This window comes from Thalassophryne amazonica, chromosome 3 (genome assembly GCF_902500255.1).
Source record: "Thalassophryne amazonica chromosome 3, fThaAma1.1, whole genome shotgun sequence".
In the NCBI taxonomy this organism is placed as follows: Eukaryota; Metazoa; Chordata; class Actinopteri; order Batrachoidiformes; family Batrachoididae; genus Thalassophryne; species Thalassophryne amazonica.
In genome coordinates, this window is record NC_047105.1 from 98,406,900 (window position 1) to 98,424,562 (window position 17,663).

A 17,663-nucleotide genomic window follows, 5' to 3' on the forward strand; every position below is an offset into this window, starting at 1 on the left:
TGCTGTTGCCTTATGCAAGAAGATTGTAAGTTCCTTTTCCCAAAGCACTGAAGAAAGCCCAGGTTGAGCACAATCTTCCCTTACAGCGTCTCATCACAGAAACGCCCACAAGGTGGGGGTCATGACAGATGATGATCCAGAGGGTGCTTGAGCAAGAGAAGGCCCAATCACAGGTACTGAAAGCAGACAAGAAAACTAGACACCTGGTACCCACGTGGCAAGATACAGATGTCCTGGAATGCATGAGCAAGACCCTTGGCCCACTGCTTGAGTTCACAGACGCGCTGTCTGGGGAACAGTATGTCAGCGTGTCATACATTAAACCCGTTCTCCACCTTTTCAATAACACTGTTCTTACTGCAGCTGATGATGATGCAGAGCTGACCAAGGACATGAAAAGGATCATCCTAGAGTACTTAAATGAGAAGTACTCAGACCCAGAAACTGTTGACCTGCTTGATATGGCCTCACTGGTTGACCCACGGTTTAAAGATACATATATAGCTGATGACCGCAAGATGTTCATCAAGACCAGAGCAGTAGCAGAAATTCAGTCACTGTTGGCGGTGAAAGCTGTAATGGTCACAGAGCCACACACAAGCATAGAAGCTGCAGCTGCTGGTTGTTGAAGCTGCTGAAGTTGCTGTTGAGACAGAATCGAAGAAAGTCAAACGGAGCCTGGGAAGTTTTTTCAAAAAGGCCTCTGATGGCACAGGTGCTCTCGCTGACAGAGAGGCCATCGAAGGGGAGCTAAAAAGTTACCTGAGGACCATGCCGGTTGATGGAGAGACTGACCCCCTGGGCTGGTGGCGGCTGCACCAAGTTAATTTTCCCAGGGTGGCAAGACTGGCACAGAAATATCTCTGTATCCCAGCCACAAGTGCCCCTTCTGAAAGGGCATTTAGCACAGGGGGCAATATAGTTACATGCCACCGATCTCTGTTGAAGCCAGAGACTGTAGACAAGCTTGTATTTCTGGCGAATAATCTTTAGAGCGTAACAAATGTCAAATGATGTAAACAAGTCTCCCGGCTTTACCATTTATGTTGTGTTATGTTGTATCTTACTATACAACAGCTGAGATCAAAAGTTTTAAAGGTGGTGTGAAACTTATATTATGCATATGGTCTTAAGGATTTCAGTATGTTTTTTTTTTTTTTTTACAGAGAAGACACCAAATTTTCTGTTCTTTGCCACTTTATGCCTTCTATACTGTTTGCACTTTTTGCTGTTTATGGTATGGCACTACTGCAAAGAAACCTTTATACTTGAAAAAATGCTGTTTAGTTTACATATGTGCCTTATACTGTAAGTATTCCAATTGTGTTTTCATTTTGCACTTTAATGGTTTCATTTGAAGTATATGTGCACTACACTGATCCATTTAAAAAGGCTATTCCTAATACCGGAAGTATTTTATTTGTTTAAAAAAAAGTTTTCATTTTGCACTTTAATGGTTTCATTTGAAGTATATGTGCACTACACTGATACATTTAAAAAGGCTATGCCTAATGCTGGAAGTATTAACCTATTTCACAGTACCAGTTCAGGTAACAAAATTTAACTATGTTGAAAGGATTTTCAGTACAGTGTCTGTTCTTTAAAAAGACACCTCTTTTGTTTTTGTTTTTATTTATATCAACATTATGTCTACAGCTTTCTGTATTATTACAGTGGGGGCATAATAAATGTTGTATGCCTACATACTATGTTCTATCTTTCTTTCAATATATTTAGCCATTTGGCTTTCCTCAGGGTCTATGTAACCTGTTCTGAAATGATTTATTATATAATTTATGTATCGTGATAATATCGTTATCGCAAGAGTGTGTATCGTGATATGGATTTTTGGCCATATCGCCCATCCCTACTGCACCCGGTGCATTTCTCAGCCTGAACCAAAGGATGCTGGCACTTTGTGCCACAACAAGACAATTAGCTTATTTAAGAGTCACAGCACCTCATTCATTCATGTCAGCGTTTACCACAGGCATCAGACAATTCTTCAGCATTCTGCACGTGATGAAAATAAATCCCATGATCCACAAGACAAAAAAAAAAGAATTAATTAAATAAAAAAATGTTAAATTACTCTGTTTGGCCTCCATGTTAAGGGATGTCAACATCCACATGCTCCGCCTACCAGACAAAAGGGTTCTGCTGGTGGTGGACATGCAAGCCAAGCCATACTTAACTGTTCTGACCCGTACCATACAGTGTGGTACTGACCTGGACGGTTTGGTGGAAATGGGGCTGTCAGCATACACTGGCTAAATCATCATGGTGTGACAGTTATATAACTTAGTTGACACAGCCACGTATTCGACAAATTTTTCATAAGTTGGCATACACTGGCTAACAGTTCAAGGTGTGAAAAGCCCATTACACAGGGTGGAAGATTTTCTTTGCTCTGTTGTCTGTTTTGTTGTTGCTTTTTTTTTTTTTAGATTTTAAGTAAAACCTGTGTCAAGATGTAGCCAGAATTTGTCACTCGGTACTTCTTGTTAGTAGTATGTTTTGCCTAAAGTCCAAAACAGGTGTTTTCCCCCTCTTTCAATCACACCAGCATAGCTCTCAGCAATGGCAGCTGCTCCACACGCAGTCTTTGTCAGATATGGTGAGCAGTGTGGATCAAAACAAATGACAAATGGACTTAGGGTCAGTGTACCCATTAAGCCCATGCACTCTTTAAACCCACTTTCAACTTTGATGTCAATTTAAAAAAAAAGGAAAATGTATTTTTGCCATCAATTACTTCAATCCAATCAAATGGTTTGTACTTCTAGGACATTTTTTTATTGCATACATCTCACATTTGTTCCATTGTTGCATTATCCCCACCATAAAGTATACAGTCTCTGGACCCCTGACAAGAAGACACCCAAAACTTTGGTGTTTTGGGGACTTGTCAGATTCATTCATTATCAGCAAATTTCAGCTACATCTTTGTACGTACATTAATATTATGTCAAATAAGAGGCAAAATGTACTAATTCTGATTTATAGATAAAAAGTATTTTGCCAAATTATATGATTTCCCTTCAAATGGAAAGATGAGTTTTATGAGCTAGCAAACATAGCTGATCTCATGCTAACACACCTGGCCCTGTTAATGCTACTCTGCCACAAGAACTAAGGTTGTCAGCTACAAATATTAAACTTTTTTTTTTATCCATTTAACATTGATATTTAGATAAATGCATCATAAATTGTTCTGTGGAGCTGATTAATTTCATAAATTAACTTTTTTTTTTTTTTTACAGGTGGGCTTAAATGGTACATCCCATCAAAATGCATGCAAACTACAGCAAGCACATGCTAATATTCAATAACAAAAACTTTCTATTTCTGAATGTGTACACAGTAGTTAAATGCTGTAACATTTGATGCAAAGTATATTTAGGCTCCAAGCATAGTTTTGCAAGCATATTTTACATTTTGAAAAGAAAGTATGGTCTTTTTTAAGTGTTCCTCACGGTGGAACCATTGAAACCCAGCATGCTCCATTTAAGCCCACCTCATGTATTTCAATAGAGAATTTCCTCTAGTACAAGGTAAAGACATTTGTCTGTTCAAACGTGTTTAAAAGTAACAGTTTACTGTGTGACTTTAAATTACTGATCTGCTTTACTAGATAGATAGATAGATAGTTAAGATAGATAGATAAAATGAACATTTAAATTTTTACTTTTAAAATATAAATGTAATTTTTTTTAAAGACATGTTCACTGTTATCTAATAAATATATTGCTGTTTATTTTTAAATTAATTGCCTGAAATGAAACTAAATTAACCGATTCATTGTTCTGTGTTGTGTCTGTTTGTCATGTATGTCATTTGTTCAGATTATGATCTTGTTCGAAAGGAATTAAAAAAAATTTTTTTCAATGTCATTTATAAAATATATTGCATAATTATATTTTTATGCATTAATTATTGCATTAAAGAAGTTTATTTTATCAATAAATGATGTTATGGGCTTATTTGGAACACACATGGGCTTAAATGGTACCATGGTACCAATTAAGCCCATTCCAGACTTTTGACTTTTTCCCTAAAATTTCTTAATTATGTTTTTTTTTTAATTGTACATAAACTAATTACTAAATATTCAAATAAAAGGTAAATCATGCCCTTTAACAAACTGTGTCACTTACAAATTATGTCAATATATAGGAAAATAGCTAAACTTAGATTTTGGTGGGCTTAACGGGTACACTTACCCTAAGCAAAAAGTACATTACTGGCTCAAAAAATGTCCTGTGTAAAAGTAAAATACAGGTGTGTACATAAGGAACATGAAAAGTGCTCATCCCCACTGTCCAGCACCACTGTTCCTACCCCTGCAATTAATATTCATGAAATAGACCATGTTTGTGTGTCAATCCTTCAGGGTAGCTGCAGAGGACAACATGTAGTGCACACAAACTCTCATCTGTTTTATCTGTCAGACTCCTGGGTTCGTTAGCCACTGACAGCTCCAACTGAACTGTGCAATCAACCTGTTTCCTTTTCCTTCTCACCAGCTCACTTCCTTTTAAATCAATAGGAATCGTTCATTGGGGAGCACATGGCAATCTACAGACTCAAACACACACACGAAGGTGCACGCTGTCAGAGTTGAGGTACTTTCTCTTGCCTAAGTATGCTGTCAGTCAACATGTCAGGCCGGTGTTTGATTACCCATCTATCCACTGCAAGTTATCGGCGCTGTCGTCTCTCAGTGCCTCTCACCGCAACATGTTTCATCAGCGTTACGCAAAACCGAAAATCCAAACATATCCAACAGATGAGCACAGGCCAACCCAGGTATTGGTTATAGTTAAATTATTTTGCTTTGAGTTATATACAGTATGCTCCCTAAATCACTCACAGTAAAAGAAACTTTAAAACTGTTCAGGTCCTGGTGCTGTATGAGTCTGAGTCGGTCTCCAAACAGAGAACAACGTGTGTTTGAAGCTCCCACATCAAAACGTACTGTTGATGTCGGGACCAACCCCCAGCCCCTAATAACATGTGAGAGGAGGAAAGAGCAATCTGGGACAGGTGGGCGATCCTGCCAAGCCTGCACACTGACAGCCGTAGTGAGACAAAGCGTACCTCAGTGCTTCCAGCTCTCGAATAATGTGCAATGACCTCTGTGGGATCCAGCTCATTTCATGCTGTTCACTAAAACGTGTAGTTTGTGTCCACAAAAATGACTAACAAAACACAATTCATCTGACAGCCAATACATTTGCATAAATTTTATGTTCTGTGATTAATGATGTATTAGTGGATTAGTAGGAGTTCCAATGTAGCCAAAGATTTATCCAGAATATTTGAGCATTTGCACAATGGTTTTGCTTCAGTTGTGGGGGGGGATATTGGAAATACTTTGCCGGTTACATCTAATATGATGCCACAATGAAAGCAATATTCAGTACTGGTTCACTAACTATGCAAAGTAAAAACTAATCCAGCAACAGCTAGAAAACTGCATGTACAGGAGAACAGCTCCGGTTGACACTTAGCAAATGTTATGGCACAGCAGTCACTAAACGCAAGTCATCGCTAAGCAAAGCATGCTGCCTGTCCTCTGGTGTGTGGTGTGTGGTGTATCTGTACATGCTGGTAGATCTCAGCTAGGAGTGATGGCTTTCAACAGGCAGGTCCATCAGTCACCGTGACGAGTGCCCGGCGACGGTGGGGAACTGACAGTCTCCAAGCAACCGTAGTTTAGTGAGCTACTCTCCCCTGTAGGGTGAAGTAGTGAAAGCTTCACATCAGCTGTGTACAGCAGCAGCTTGGATGTGACAGCCTGTATGGGTTAATTTCTCTGCCCGTTTGTACGTGCACATGTATACAGGCACAGAAAGCAAAACACACACAGTATGGAATACAGCATATCCTGTGTGAATGAGAGGTGCACAAATAAAAACGACTAAATAACAAATAAAATAAAATTCCAGGGGGTGGGGGGAAGAGAAAATACGAACCTGGGAGTGGTTCCTTCTATTACTCCTACACTCCTTCTACACATGGCTTGTAAAAAAAAGAAAAAAAAGTAAATACATAAAGCAGGGTTGCTTTAACCACCGCCCCTTTCCCCAAACTCACACAACATAGTAGATTAGCTGTAGTGCATTGTCATGGAAACAAAAGATGGTGCAATGGTGGAGATTTACAAGCAGCCCAGTGGTATGGAGGCATGCAGACATTTGAGATTGGTGGGTGGGGAGGGGGAAATTGAGGATAACCTCGTCCCTGTGCAACAAGCTGTGATTCAGAAGCCCAGTGTTGCAGCAGCCAAAAATTTGTGGATGTGAAGCACACACCTAGCAGGCAGCCCATTCCCATCTCTGCCTTTCAGGACTGCATGCTGTTCGTTATGGTGCCAATGGAACGTGCAGTCAGCAGAATTTTTAATGCGAAGTGGGCAAAAATATGAAGCTTCCTGGCCATACAGTGAATTGATTCTCCACTTTGGTCTGCACAGAGACCCATCATCGATGTTTATCTTTTTCTCATGGGTGTGTGCAAGACTGTCCACATAATTCCGACTGTAAGAATGTGTGTGCCAGTAAATCTGAGTTTGTTTGTGTGGGCTATGCAAGTTCAAACAATCTTATTTGTGCATCCTCAAAGAACAGTGAATCAAGGGAGCTTTTTGACAGGAGGTACTGACAAGCTGTCAGCACACTTTGCCAAAATGCAATGCACTGTGGCAATGATCCACTTGTTACCTGCTGCAAATTGCCCATTCAAGAAAAGAAAGCACTGTCTGTCATAAAGGTACAATAATTCCTATTAAGCATACTTAAAGATTCCAGTCACAAACAAGAAAATACTTCCTCTCGTCTTATCGGACTATTAGGAATTACACCTTGGAGCTAAATGCAGGGCTGTGAAATGAAAATTGTGAAATCCGAGGAAAATTTGCGGTCTGGGGGGTACAGCCCCCCAGGAGTCGGGGTCTAGGCCCCTGTGGGCCCCAGAATTAAATTTGTATCTAATGATATTTTCAGCATCTCCTGGAAGAACAAATCTCAAAATTAGTGGATATTTAGATGATCCTATTTCAAACTTTTATTTGACCTGTCAATGATCTTGAAATAACAGAATATGACATGGAAGTAGGACCTGGAATGATTTTCCTTTTAATTGTAAACCAAATTATGCATTAACTCAGAACAATTAAACTACATGAAATTTATGAAGACTGAAAAGACTGTTACAGCATTTCAAAAACCACAGCTATAGCTTGTAGAAATTTGGAAAATCATGGTAACAATATCAAACATACTTATAGTAAAAAAGTCACATATGAAATTCATGTTTATATTGATATTAGGTGTAAAAGAAGTCTGACATTGTAGCAAATCGTAAGTCAGAATAGCAATTCCATATGAAAGCCATTCTACAGTAATCCGTACAATCCAATTTGGTTTTATGAAAAAGTATAAATCAAGGCTTTCATATAATCACAGTCCGTTGCATAAGAATTTGGAAACCTTTTTACCTCCGCCAAGGAGGTTATGTTTTTGGTCGCGTTTGTTTGTTTGTCTGTCTGCAGGATAACTGAAAAAGTTTTGAACGGATTTTGATGAAATTTTGTGGAGTGGTTGGAAATGACAAGAGGAACAAGAGATTCAATTTTAGTGGTGATCCGGATCACGATCCGGATCCCGATGCTAACGCGTTAGCATGTCTATGGCATTTTCAGTGTTAAAAGTTACCATTAAGCAGTTGCAGCTGTCATCACGTTCAGGTGGATTTGTTTTCAAATTGTAATATTTCTTAATTTATTTTTGTTTATAGAAATTTTGTGGAGTGGTTGGAAATGACAAGAGGAACAAGTGATTAAATTTTACTGGTGATCCGGATCACGATCCGGATCCCGATGCTAACGCGTTAGCATGTCAAAGGCATTTTCAATGTTAAAAGTTAGCATTAAGCAGTTGCAGCTGTCATCACGTTCGGGGTGCATTTGTTTTCAAATTTTAATATTTCTTAAATTTATTTCTGTTAATATATTAATAATCTAATGATTATTATATACAATTTTAGAGAAAGAGACAAAGAAATAGATCACTGTGCCAAGGAGGGAATCTCTTTAGGGTCAGTGACCCTATGGCCTTGTTTAGAGAAGTGTTTCATAAATGTTAAAAAATTCATATATTTGCAGTTCAGTTGAATAATAAATTGAATTTTGTCTCTTATTTGTTTTTGTCTATAAGCACATGCAATATCAATATCAGTGCTCAGATGACAGTAGCTTCTGGGAAAGGTGCAAGTTGCAATAAACTGTGATGCCAAGTGCTAAGGATACATGCTATCCAGTCACAGCAGATGAAACTTTTTTTACTACTGAGCAAACATCATTGTTAGACTGTTTAGGTTCAATGATTCCACGGCGTGTAGATGTTATGGCGTCAGTGACCCCATGGCCTTGGCGGAGGTTTGTTTTGTTTTCTTCTAGTTTGTTTTGTTTTTTGCCTGTGTACACGACCACAATGACTTTCAATGAAGCAATCAGGACTTGCAGGAAATGTAGACTTTCAACTTTAATTCAGGGGGCTTAACAGAATACTGCATGAACCAGCTAGAAATTACAGCCATTTTTATACACAGTCCCTCCATTTTCAGAACCTCTCAGTAACTGGGCAACAATTGCGTAACACAGGCTAACATTAAGCATCTGGACTGGCCTTCCCAAAGAACCAACTTCAAACCTATCTATAATTTGTGGACTACACTTAAAAGTCAGGTCCACGCCAGGAAACCAGCCAATTTAAATGAGCTCTACCAATTCTGCCAAGACAAGTGGTCAAATATCCAGCTAGAATTATGCCAGAAGCTTGATGATGGCTACCAAAAGCTTTTGCTTGACGTATGTAAACCAAATATTAGTAGGAATGTATGTATATGAGGTCTGTTATAAAACTATCCGACCTTTTTATTTTTTTTAAAAACTATATGGATTTGAATCATGTGCACTTGCATCAGCCAAGCTTGAACCTTCGTGCGCATGCGTTAGTTTTTTCACACCTGTCGGTTGCGTCATTCGCCTGTGGGCAGGCTTTGAGTGAGCACTGGTCGACCCCCCTCGTCGGATTTTCATTGTCAGGGAAATGGCAGAGCGACTGGAGCAGCGCTGAATCAAATTTTTCCAGAAACTGTGAGAGACAGTCAGGCGGAAACCATTCGGAAGATTCAGATGGCTTTCGGTAAGGATACTCTGGGCGTCACACAGATTAAGGACCATTACAACCGGATTAAAGACGGCCCACAGCGGCGGAGGGCGCGCCGCGCTCCGAGCGGCCATCGACAGTCTGAAACGACCAGATCATTTCCAAAGCGAAGGCTGTGTTGATCCGGGACGTCGTCTGACTACCAGAGAAATTGCAGAAGAGGTGTACATCAGCACTTTTGCGGTACATTCCACTGTTACAGGAGATTTTGTAATGAAATAAGTGCGGCGGAATTCGCGCGTCGGAACAGAGCCGCAATGGTGCACAACAAAAAGCAGGTCCGTGTTGGAAGCCATTCGGAAGATTCAGACGGCTTTCGGTGGCTTTTCAGTCGAGTGAGTATCCAAGAAATTGTGTAACAGCTGGGCATGTCACAACTTGTCCTGTGAGACTTCCAACACGGACGTGCTTTTTGTTGTGCGCCACTGCAGCTCCTTCCCGAAGCGCGAATTCCTCCGCACATCTTTCATTACAAAATCTCCTGTAACAGTAGAATGTGCCGGCAAAAGTGCTGATGTACACCTCTTCTGCAATTTCTCTGGTAGTCAGACAACGTCCCGGATCAACACAGCCTTCACTTTGGAAACGATCTGGTCGTTTCAGCCTGTCGATGACCGCTCGGAGCGCGGCGTGCCCTCCGCCGCTGTGGGCCATCTTTAATCCGGTTGTAATGGTCCTTAATCTGTGTGACGCCCAGAGTATCCTCACCGAAAGCCGTCTGAATCTTCCGAATGGTTTCCACCTGGCTGTCTCTCACAGTTTCTGGAAAAATTTGATTCAGCGCTGCTCCAATCACTCAGCCATTACCCTGACAATGAAAATCCGACGAGGGGGGTGGACAAGTGCTCACTCAAAGCCTGCCCACAGGCGAATGACGCAACCGACAGGTGTGAAAAAACTCACGCATGCGCACAAAGGTTCAAGCTTGGCTGATGCAAGTGCACATGATTCAAATCCATACAGGTTTTTAAAAAAAATAAAAAGGTCGGATAGTTTTATAACAGACCTCGTACAGTGCCCTCTAAAAAGCATTGTAATGCTTGGTATTTCACACATTTTAATTTGTCTATGTCATTTCAATATAAAATAGAAAAAAATTACAATTTCTAAACTCAAACTGAAAGCAATCTCTACAACTTGATATAAATTAATACAAAATATAAAAGCCAAGATGATGGGTTGCATAAGTAATGGATCGCATTGGTATAATACTTGTAAATAATCAGTTTTATTGCCAGTTTTCTTCAGACAAGTCAGGGGATGGATACATGAACATTTCCAAGTCACTGAAAATGTGTTGGACTTTATTTACATCAGTTGCGAAGAAATACAAACAGTGTGGCACTCTATGGTAAATCTGTGTGGAGTAGACAGTTCTCAAAACGGAATGACTGTGCAAGAAGGAGAAGAGTGAGGAAAGCCACCAAGACACCCAGACAACCTAGAAATTATAGGCTTCTATGGCTGTGATTGGAAAATGGTGCATGGTGCATGTTTTGCATTTTGTATCACCAGTTATACAGCTTCAGGATGAAGTGGTATAGAGGAGGATTTTCTTTCACCAAAACATCAAATCTAGGCTTGCATCTCAGATGTACTTTCTGGCAAATTGTAGCTGAACTTTCAGGTGTTCTTTTTTAAGAAAATCCTCCTCTATACCAGTTCACCATGAAGCTATATAAATGGGTATGTTGTATTTGAAATGGCATAAACAAATTAAAATGTGTTCCAATACCAAGTGTTCCAATACCTTTGGAGGACACTGTATATTTGAGCCTGCATGTATAATTTGACCATGTGTGGATTACAGAAGATCCCAAATAATTTCAAACTTGTGGACCCAATCTTTGTTTCTTAAAGTAATTGATAATGTAAGCTGTATTGTGATTCGAGCCTGACAAAAGAACAGTTCAAAGACATCATTAAAAACCCAAGTTAACATGACATTCATGGTCATGATGAGTGCATGTAAAACTCTGACCACAACTGTATTTGGAGAAGGCAGTTTAAAAAAAACTGAGTGACTGTGCAATAAAGTGCTTAGTGAGGGAAGCCACCATGTCAACACAGACGTTATGGGCTTCGGTGGCTGTGATGGGAGAAACTGACCAAAGAGCAATTTCTGTCTTACATCATCAGTAACAGCTTCATGGTGGATTGGAACAGAGAAAGATTTTCATAAGAGAACAGATCGTCTAAGCTCGAGACCAACTTCCAGCAAAATATTGCTGAAATTTTATGGGGTTTTTTTGTAGAAAATCCTTCCATATTCCACTCAATCATGAAGCGGGACTGAGCTTGAGGGCCTATATAGGACATTATTCCTCTACTCCTGACAGATATACCATAGCACCATACGGTTTGCTCATCATGACTGATGTAAATGAAGTCCCACAGACAGACATAATCAGTGAGTTGCAAATGTTCATGTATCCACCCCGACTTGCCTCAAAACTGATGATTTGTATCAACAACAGTCTTTATATTTGGTTCGTCCACTTACTTTTGGCCTCTGAAAAAACAGGGGCGGTGTATAAAAATAGCCATAATTGCTATATGGGTCATGCAATATTTAGTTTACACAACAAACATCTTGACCGTTTTGTTTCAATTCCATTGTGGTGTTGTACTAAGGCAAAATTACAAAAATGCCATCACTGTCTAAACACTTATGAGCCTGACTGTTATGCTGTGTGGTGCTGACGTCTGTCTTCATGACAGTAAAATGACTTTTGGCCACTTTCTTTCCATCAAACAAAATGGTATCTGCATTAGCCAGTGAGGCAGCATTTTCCCTTATTTCTCTTGCAATCACACATACTCACACAGCACAAAACCTGTTCCCCATTCAAATGAGAACAAATCTTGTGTACTTGATAGTTCAATAAGATGTGACCTTCTGCAGGTGTTGTGCTCCCCCTCTTGCTCTGGGACTGGTCTAATACATTTGGTTTTCCTTCTCTGATATGTTATTAGAGAGACAGACGATGAGAAGGTGGGGGAGCTTCGAGGGATAAAGACACATTCTCGCCATTTCCCCAGACAGATTCAATCTCAGCCCTGGTTTGCCCCTCAGCAGCACAGATGTAGGTCCACTGTGTCACATCATTTGTAGCCATTACCCAAGCCTCATAACAGCAGCTGACCACAATCAGCCAGTATTTTGCAACATGCATCCTTCCATTAGCATTCCCGCCCAGTGATGCCGGTAACGCGTTACTTAGTAACGCGTTACTCTAATCTGACCACTTCTTTTAGTAACGAGTAATCTAACGCGTTAATCTTTCCAAGTCAGTAATCAGATTAAAGTTACTTCTCCATGTCACTGTGCGTTACTATTAATTTTCATTGTGGGTCGATAGCAGCATTAAACTTGGTCCGTGGGCAGGGGGTCGGGGTTCGACTGAACGTCCCACTTTCAGCGAGCTGTGAGTTTTTCATCCGCGGTTTTTTGTAGCTGCTCGACTCGTCCTCACCTCTTAAAGGGCGGTGATCAGCACACCTGCACTGAGCTTTACGAAGACATTTTTATACTTTTTTCCTCCTTTATTTAGAATTCTGAGCTGAGCTGCTCCGTATCGTCTCGTTAAAAACAGCTGTTCCTCCGCGACGCGTCAACAACTAACACTATTTTCCACTCAAATGCACCTAAACTCTCTTTCTGAGGACCACATGATGTGAAAACGCAATAAAACTTTCTTACCTGTAAATCTGGTCCTGTTTTCTGCATAAATAAATGTTATCCATTCTTTGTGCTCAAACGCCAAAGCAGGGGCGAATCCAGATGGGATGGGGGCGTGGGGGAGGGATGTGCCCCCCCCCACAACAGCCCTAGATTAAAGGTCCAGTTTTGAAGCCGTTTTTTACTACAACTACTAATATTGCTTAAAATAATAATAATTTCGACAAGTAAAATGTTTAGAGAGAATTTAAATGTTAGAAAAATGTTAGAATTTAATAGTTACATTTATAAACAATGTAGGTTTGAAATTGCAAGTTTTACTGTTACAGTGCTGTCAACAGTTAAATATGAGGTCAAGAAAGAGGTCTTTATTTTACTTTTTATAAAACAAGTATTTATTTTCATTGAAGTCAAGAAAGGGTGACTATAAAGTGAGTTTTGGCAAAACAGGTATCATTGTCATGTTGACGTGGGTTGTTGTCGGCAGCTGGGGAAAGTAACTAAAAAAGTAACTAGTAATCTAACTTAGTTACTTTTACAATTGAGTAATCAGTAAAGTAACTAAGTTACTTTTTCAAGGAGTAATCAGTAATCAGTAATTGGATTACTTTTTCAAAGTAACTGTGGCAACACTGTTCCCGCCTGATCCAGCACCGCTATTGTCTAACACTAAATTATACCTTCACCTCATTCCCAGCACCGCTACCAAACTTTGTCCTGCTCTAAGCGACATCACATACCCGCCTAGTGTAATCTCCATATGGTGGCGCCAACGCATAATCATCCTGAAAACAAAATTGACACATGAGACAGTCAACAGGGTTCGTTCATTAATGCAGCAGACGTCACAGAACGAGGTCCTTGCTCAGTGATGTTCACACATTCAACTCTCACACAGCAAGCTTAGCACCCAGTGTGACACAATTGTCAGCATCATGGCATGTCAAAGCCCGTCGTCCCGGCACACAGCCTAAAAGCAGACAGGGTGGAGGTGGGGGGCGTGGGTGTTGTGACTCTCCACCCCCACACACACCACATCACCCTGTGTCTACAAACAGACTCAACATCAGCAAAAGTTGCATCTTAGAGAGCGGAGTCAGAGACGAGGTAGGACAGCCAAACATTCCTCAGACACATGCATTGAAATGGAAGACAGACAGGTGAGATGGATGAGGAAGGAGCATGAAAAACAAAAGCAGAAGGGAATAACTACTTACCAGCTTTGGGCTCTTCTTTGCAGGTGCTACTCCTGTGATCCGACAGAAAAGAAAAGGAAAAAAGGTTACTAACACTAGTGTAGGTTCCACGTCCAAGGCAAAAAAAAGCATCAAAGAAGTGCAGGAGCAAGCGATGGCACGGACTCCAAACAATGTCAGAGCAGCACTCGTCTAGCGCTCCTCTTTTCCCTGCTTGTTTTCCTTTGCTCGCCCATCCGTGGCTGGCATTTGAGGAGAAAGGGGTGAGTGGCGCGATCTATCTGCATCACTGCCATGACCATCGCTTGGCTTGATTGGTGCAGCGCAAGAGCGAAACCAGCCCTGAGGGCTACCCAGCGCTCGCTGCTAGACCCTGGCTATATGACCGATGTGCATGCGCGCATGTGTGACAGTAAGAGTTAAGAGTAAAAAGACAGAATCCTGGAGAGAAACTAAGCAACCAAATAAAGACAGAGAGGGGGAAAAGGCAGGAGGAGCAACAAGGAGAAAAAAGCAAGCTGTGCTTTGGAGTTCCTAGCCGTAGCATTACCCATGGAGAAGGAGTCCAAGATACTGAACATTAAATTATAGGCAACCGTCAGTTCCCCTCTTACTGAGACCATCTTCCTGTGTCCGCTGAGCACTGTGCTCCGTTGTCGAAGGCTCCAGCATCTAGAGGCAGGTTGGCGTCCTCCCCGTCGCTCCCTTTCCTGCTGCCTTTTCCTTTTTTTCCCCCCTTCTTTCTCTCTCACACCTCACTGCACACAATCCTCCCTCCCTTTTCTTCCCTCAGCATCATCACCCACCCACCCTCCCTTCCGCTTTCGCTCTCCCCTCTATCTTACTAACCCTCCCACTCTGACATGCTGGTAAACATCCATGCAGCTGCAAACACGGTATCGGCAGACGGCTTCTTGCCCGCATGCTGACATCAATTGAAGTGCGCTTAAGGTATGACAGACAGTTTGCTGCGTGACGGAACAGTGGGTGGAAATATCACTACAGAAATTTCATTTTTATCACACAGAAACACACAAGCTGGAGGATGACTAGATACTAAGCTATACCTGACCGGAAAATTAGCCTCTTAAGTACATCACTGTCCTGTCTACTCCTCCTCCACTCCCTCAGCACTACCTGAAACAGCACAGCGAGATTATAGAAACAGGGAACAGGAAACCCATGGTGGATATTCAAGACCCATTATCACATTCATGGATGTACATTGTGGAAGATGAGGGTTTGAAACTTTGTCCATACCTTGGAGAACTTTAGGGTGTTGTCACACCTGCAAGTCTGGAATAAGATCTGCACCAAGGTTCCTATTTTTATATATTTTGCCGAGTTACTTTGGTTTCAATTTTTTGCAATTTTGCGTTTGGAGTAAATAATGTCCCATGACGTACTTGCGTCCTTTTGTAAAGATCTATGTTAGTTGCATGTCCCTATATTTGACACTGACTGATTTGTTTATGTACTGTCTCTGTTGTTGGCTTCTTTGCAATTTGAAATTTGCTCTAATATTTATAATTATTATTATTGTATTTTTACCAGCAGCATCTAAACGTCGTCTCCTCTCCATGTGCTCCCACGACTCAATACTCCTTCTAACCGTTTCATGGGTGACTTTAACCTACCTCAACTTTTACACTGCAAACAAGCCAGATCATGGCTCAGTTTGATCCAGACTGAGACCACCTCTTTTAGTTTAGATCATTGGCCCAGACCATGATACGAGGCGGCTTTCACACCTGCTATTTTGGTTTGTAACAACCTGAAAGGTCAGAGAATCTGGATGGGTGTCGATTAGGATGGGAATCTCAAGGTACCTCATAATTCAATTACAATCAGAGGGCTAGGATTCAGTTATAAAATAACTATTGATCCATCTTTTTTCTTTTGTTTCACCACTTTATGACTACTTGTTACTTTTCAAAGCAAAGTTTTACTAATCACCCATAATGAATTTACTTTCTGTGGGCCTATATAGGTATAGGCCCACGGAACAGCGCAGCCATATTTGCACCCGTGTGGCTCTCACTCACCGATTCAAAATTCTAAAAACCCAGGCAGTCCCCTGCTTCCACTGCCTGTGTATGTGTGGGCTCATGTACATGACTGACCACTTTAGACTATTACCACTTCAGTAAGGTAAAAGGTAAAACATTTATGTGCACCTCATGTTTCACAGCATGTGCACACGCTGTGCTGCAATAATACACTTTGTGCTTGTGTTTGAATAATTGAAACAGGAACACGCATTGTGATAATGGCAAAAAATTTGTTGCACTGCTGATTTACTGATCCTCTTAAAACTGCAGAAAACATGGCATGCGACATCTGTTCTCATCTTGTTCATGTGTTTCCTTTTGATTACACTAGTTTGGGATGTGCTGTGCACAGTGCACTCCAACAGGATGCGCTGCACAATACATAGTAATATGAAAATAGTGATGGAGACAATTGTAGGTGATCAACTATAAATGACAACCATCATACTCTTTTAAGCCCTTTATGAAACAGAATACAGTCTGCTTTCACTGGAGTAGTCAGCTGAGTCTTCAATGTGCTTAAGGTCCTGTCATACCGTGACGATTTAGCCAGCGTATGCTGACGTATGAAAATATGCCAAATACGCTGACGTGCTTCTAATAAGTTATGGGTAAGTTTGTATAAGTTAAGAGCATGTTGAAGTACATCGTAGTATGGCGAGTGTGTCGAAACATTTTGGGTATGCAGAATATTTTCAATGTATGCCAGCGTAGGTCTCATACGTCCTGAATACGTGGGCCATAAGTTGTAGGTAAGTTATGCAATTGTTGACACACGTTACTTGTAAGTTACTCATAAGGTTGATGCTGTCCACTGATTTGCTCAACAACTGAAAGCTGCAGTTCTCATGCGAAGAGTTCAGAATGTTTCAAATATTAAAACCATTCACACTGAGTAAACACATAACAACATATAACACACCTGTTATGTTGTCTCAGTCTAATTCCTCATCACAGTCTGATGAAAACTTATCCACATAAAGTGTCCTGATTCTGGAAAACGACATCTGAAAATACTTTAGTTCCTTGTTGTCACTGAAGAAACATAGCGTTTTATAAAAGAAGTCCCTCTGTGTTTTGACTGCACCCTAGTAATGCGCGATATAAACGATATAAACGATATAAAAATGGTCTATGATAGAGATTTTAATTACATGCTCTATCGCGGTAACGCATGTTGATGACGTCAACTACCCGTGACCCGCTGCTGCATGCATCAAACAACATGGCGGAAGGCGAAACAGAGTGACAAGAACTCGTGAAAAAGACCAGTGCAACTTCCATTATTTGGAATTGGCTTGGATTTAAACCGTCCGACGAAGAGCAGAAAACAATACTCTGCAGAATGTGTGGGGCAACAGTTTTAGCTAAGACCGGCAATACAACTAATCTGTTCTACCACCTCAAAGCAAAACACGCCACTGAATACCAAGAGTGCCAGCGAATGCAGGCGGCCCCAAGCTACAGTCACAAGAACATGGGACAGAAACAACAGAGACTG

The 17,663-nt window shown here is 40.9% G+C and overlaps 1 protein-coding gene across 1 annotated transcript in view; it reads right to left on the bottom strand.

Moving 5' to 3' along the window:
- LOC117507809 (membrane-associated guanylate kinase, WW and PDZ domain-containing protein 1-like) overlaps nucleotides 1–17,663 on the bottom strand; it is a 467,280-nt gene that overhangs the window by 70,092 nt on the left and 379,525 nt on the right. The window contains exons 13-14 of the mRNA XM_034167605.1: nucleotides 14,133–14,164; nucleotides 6,726–6,728 (exon numbers count right to left, since the gene is read on the bottom strand). Coding sequence (XP_034023496.1) covers nucleotides 6,726–6,728; nucleotides 14,133–14,164 — 35 coding nt within the window. The remainder of the gene's footprint in view (nucleotides 1–6,725; nucleotides 6,729–14,132; nucleotides 14,165–17,663) is intronic.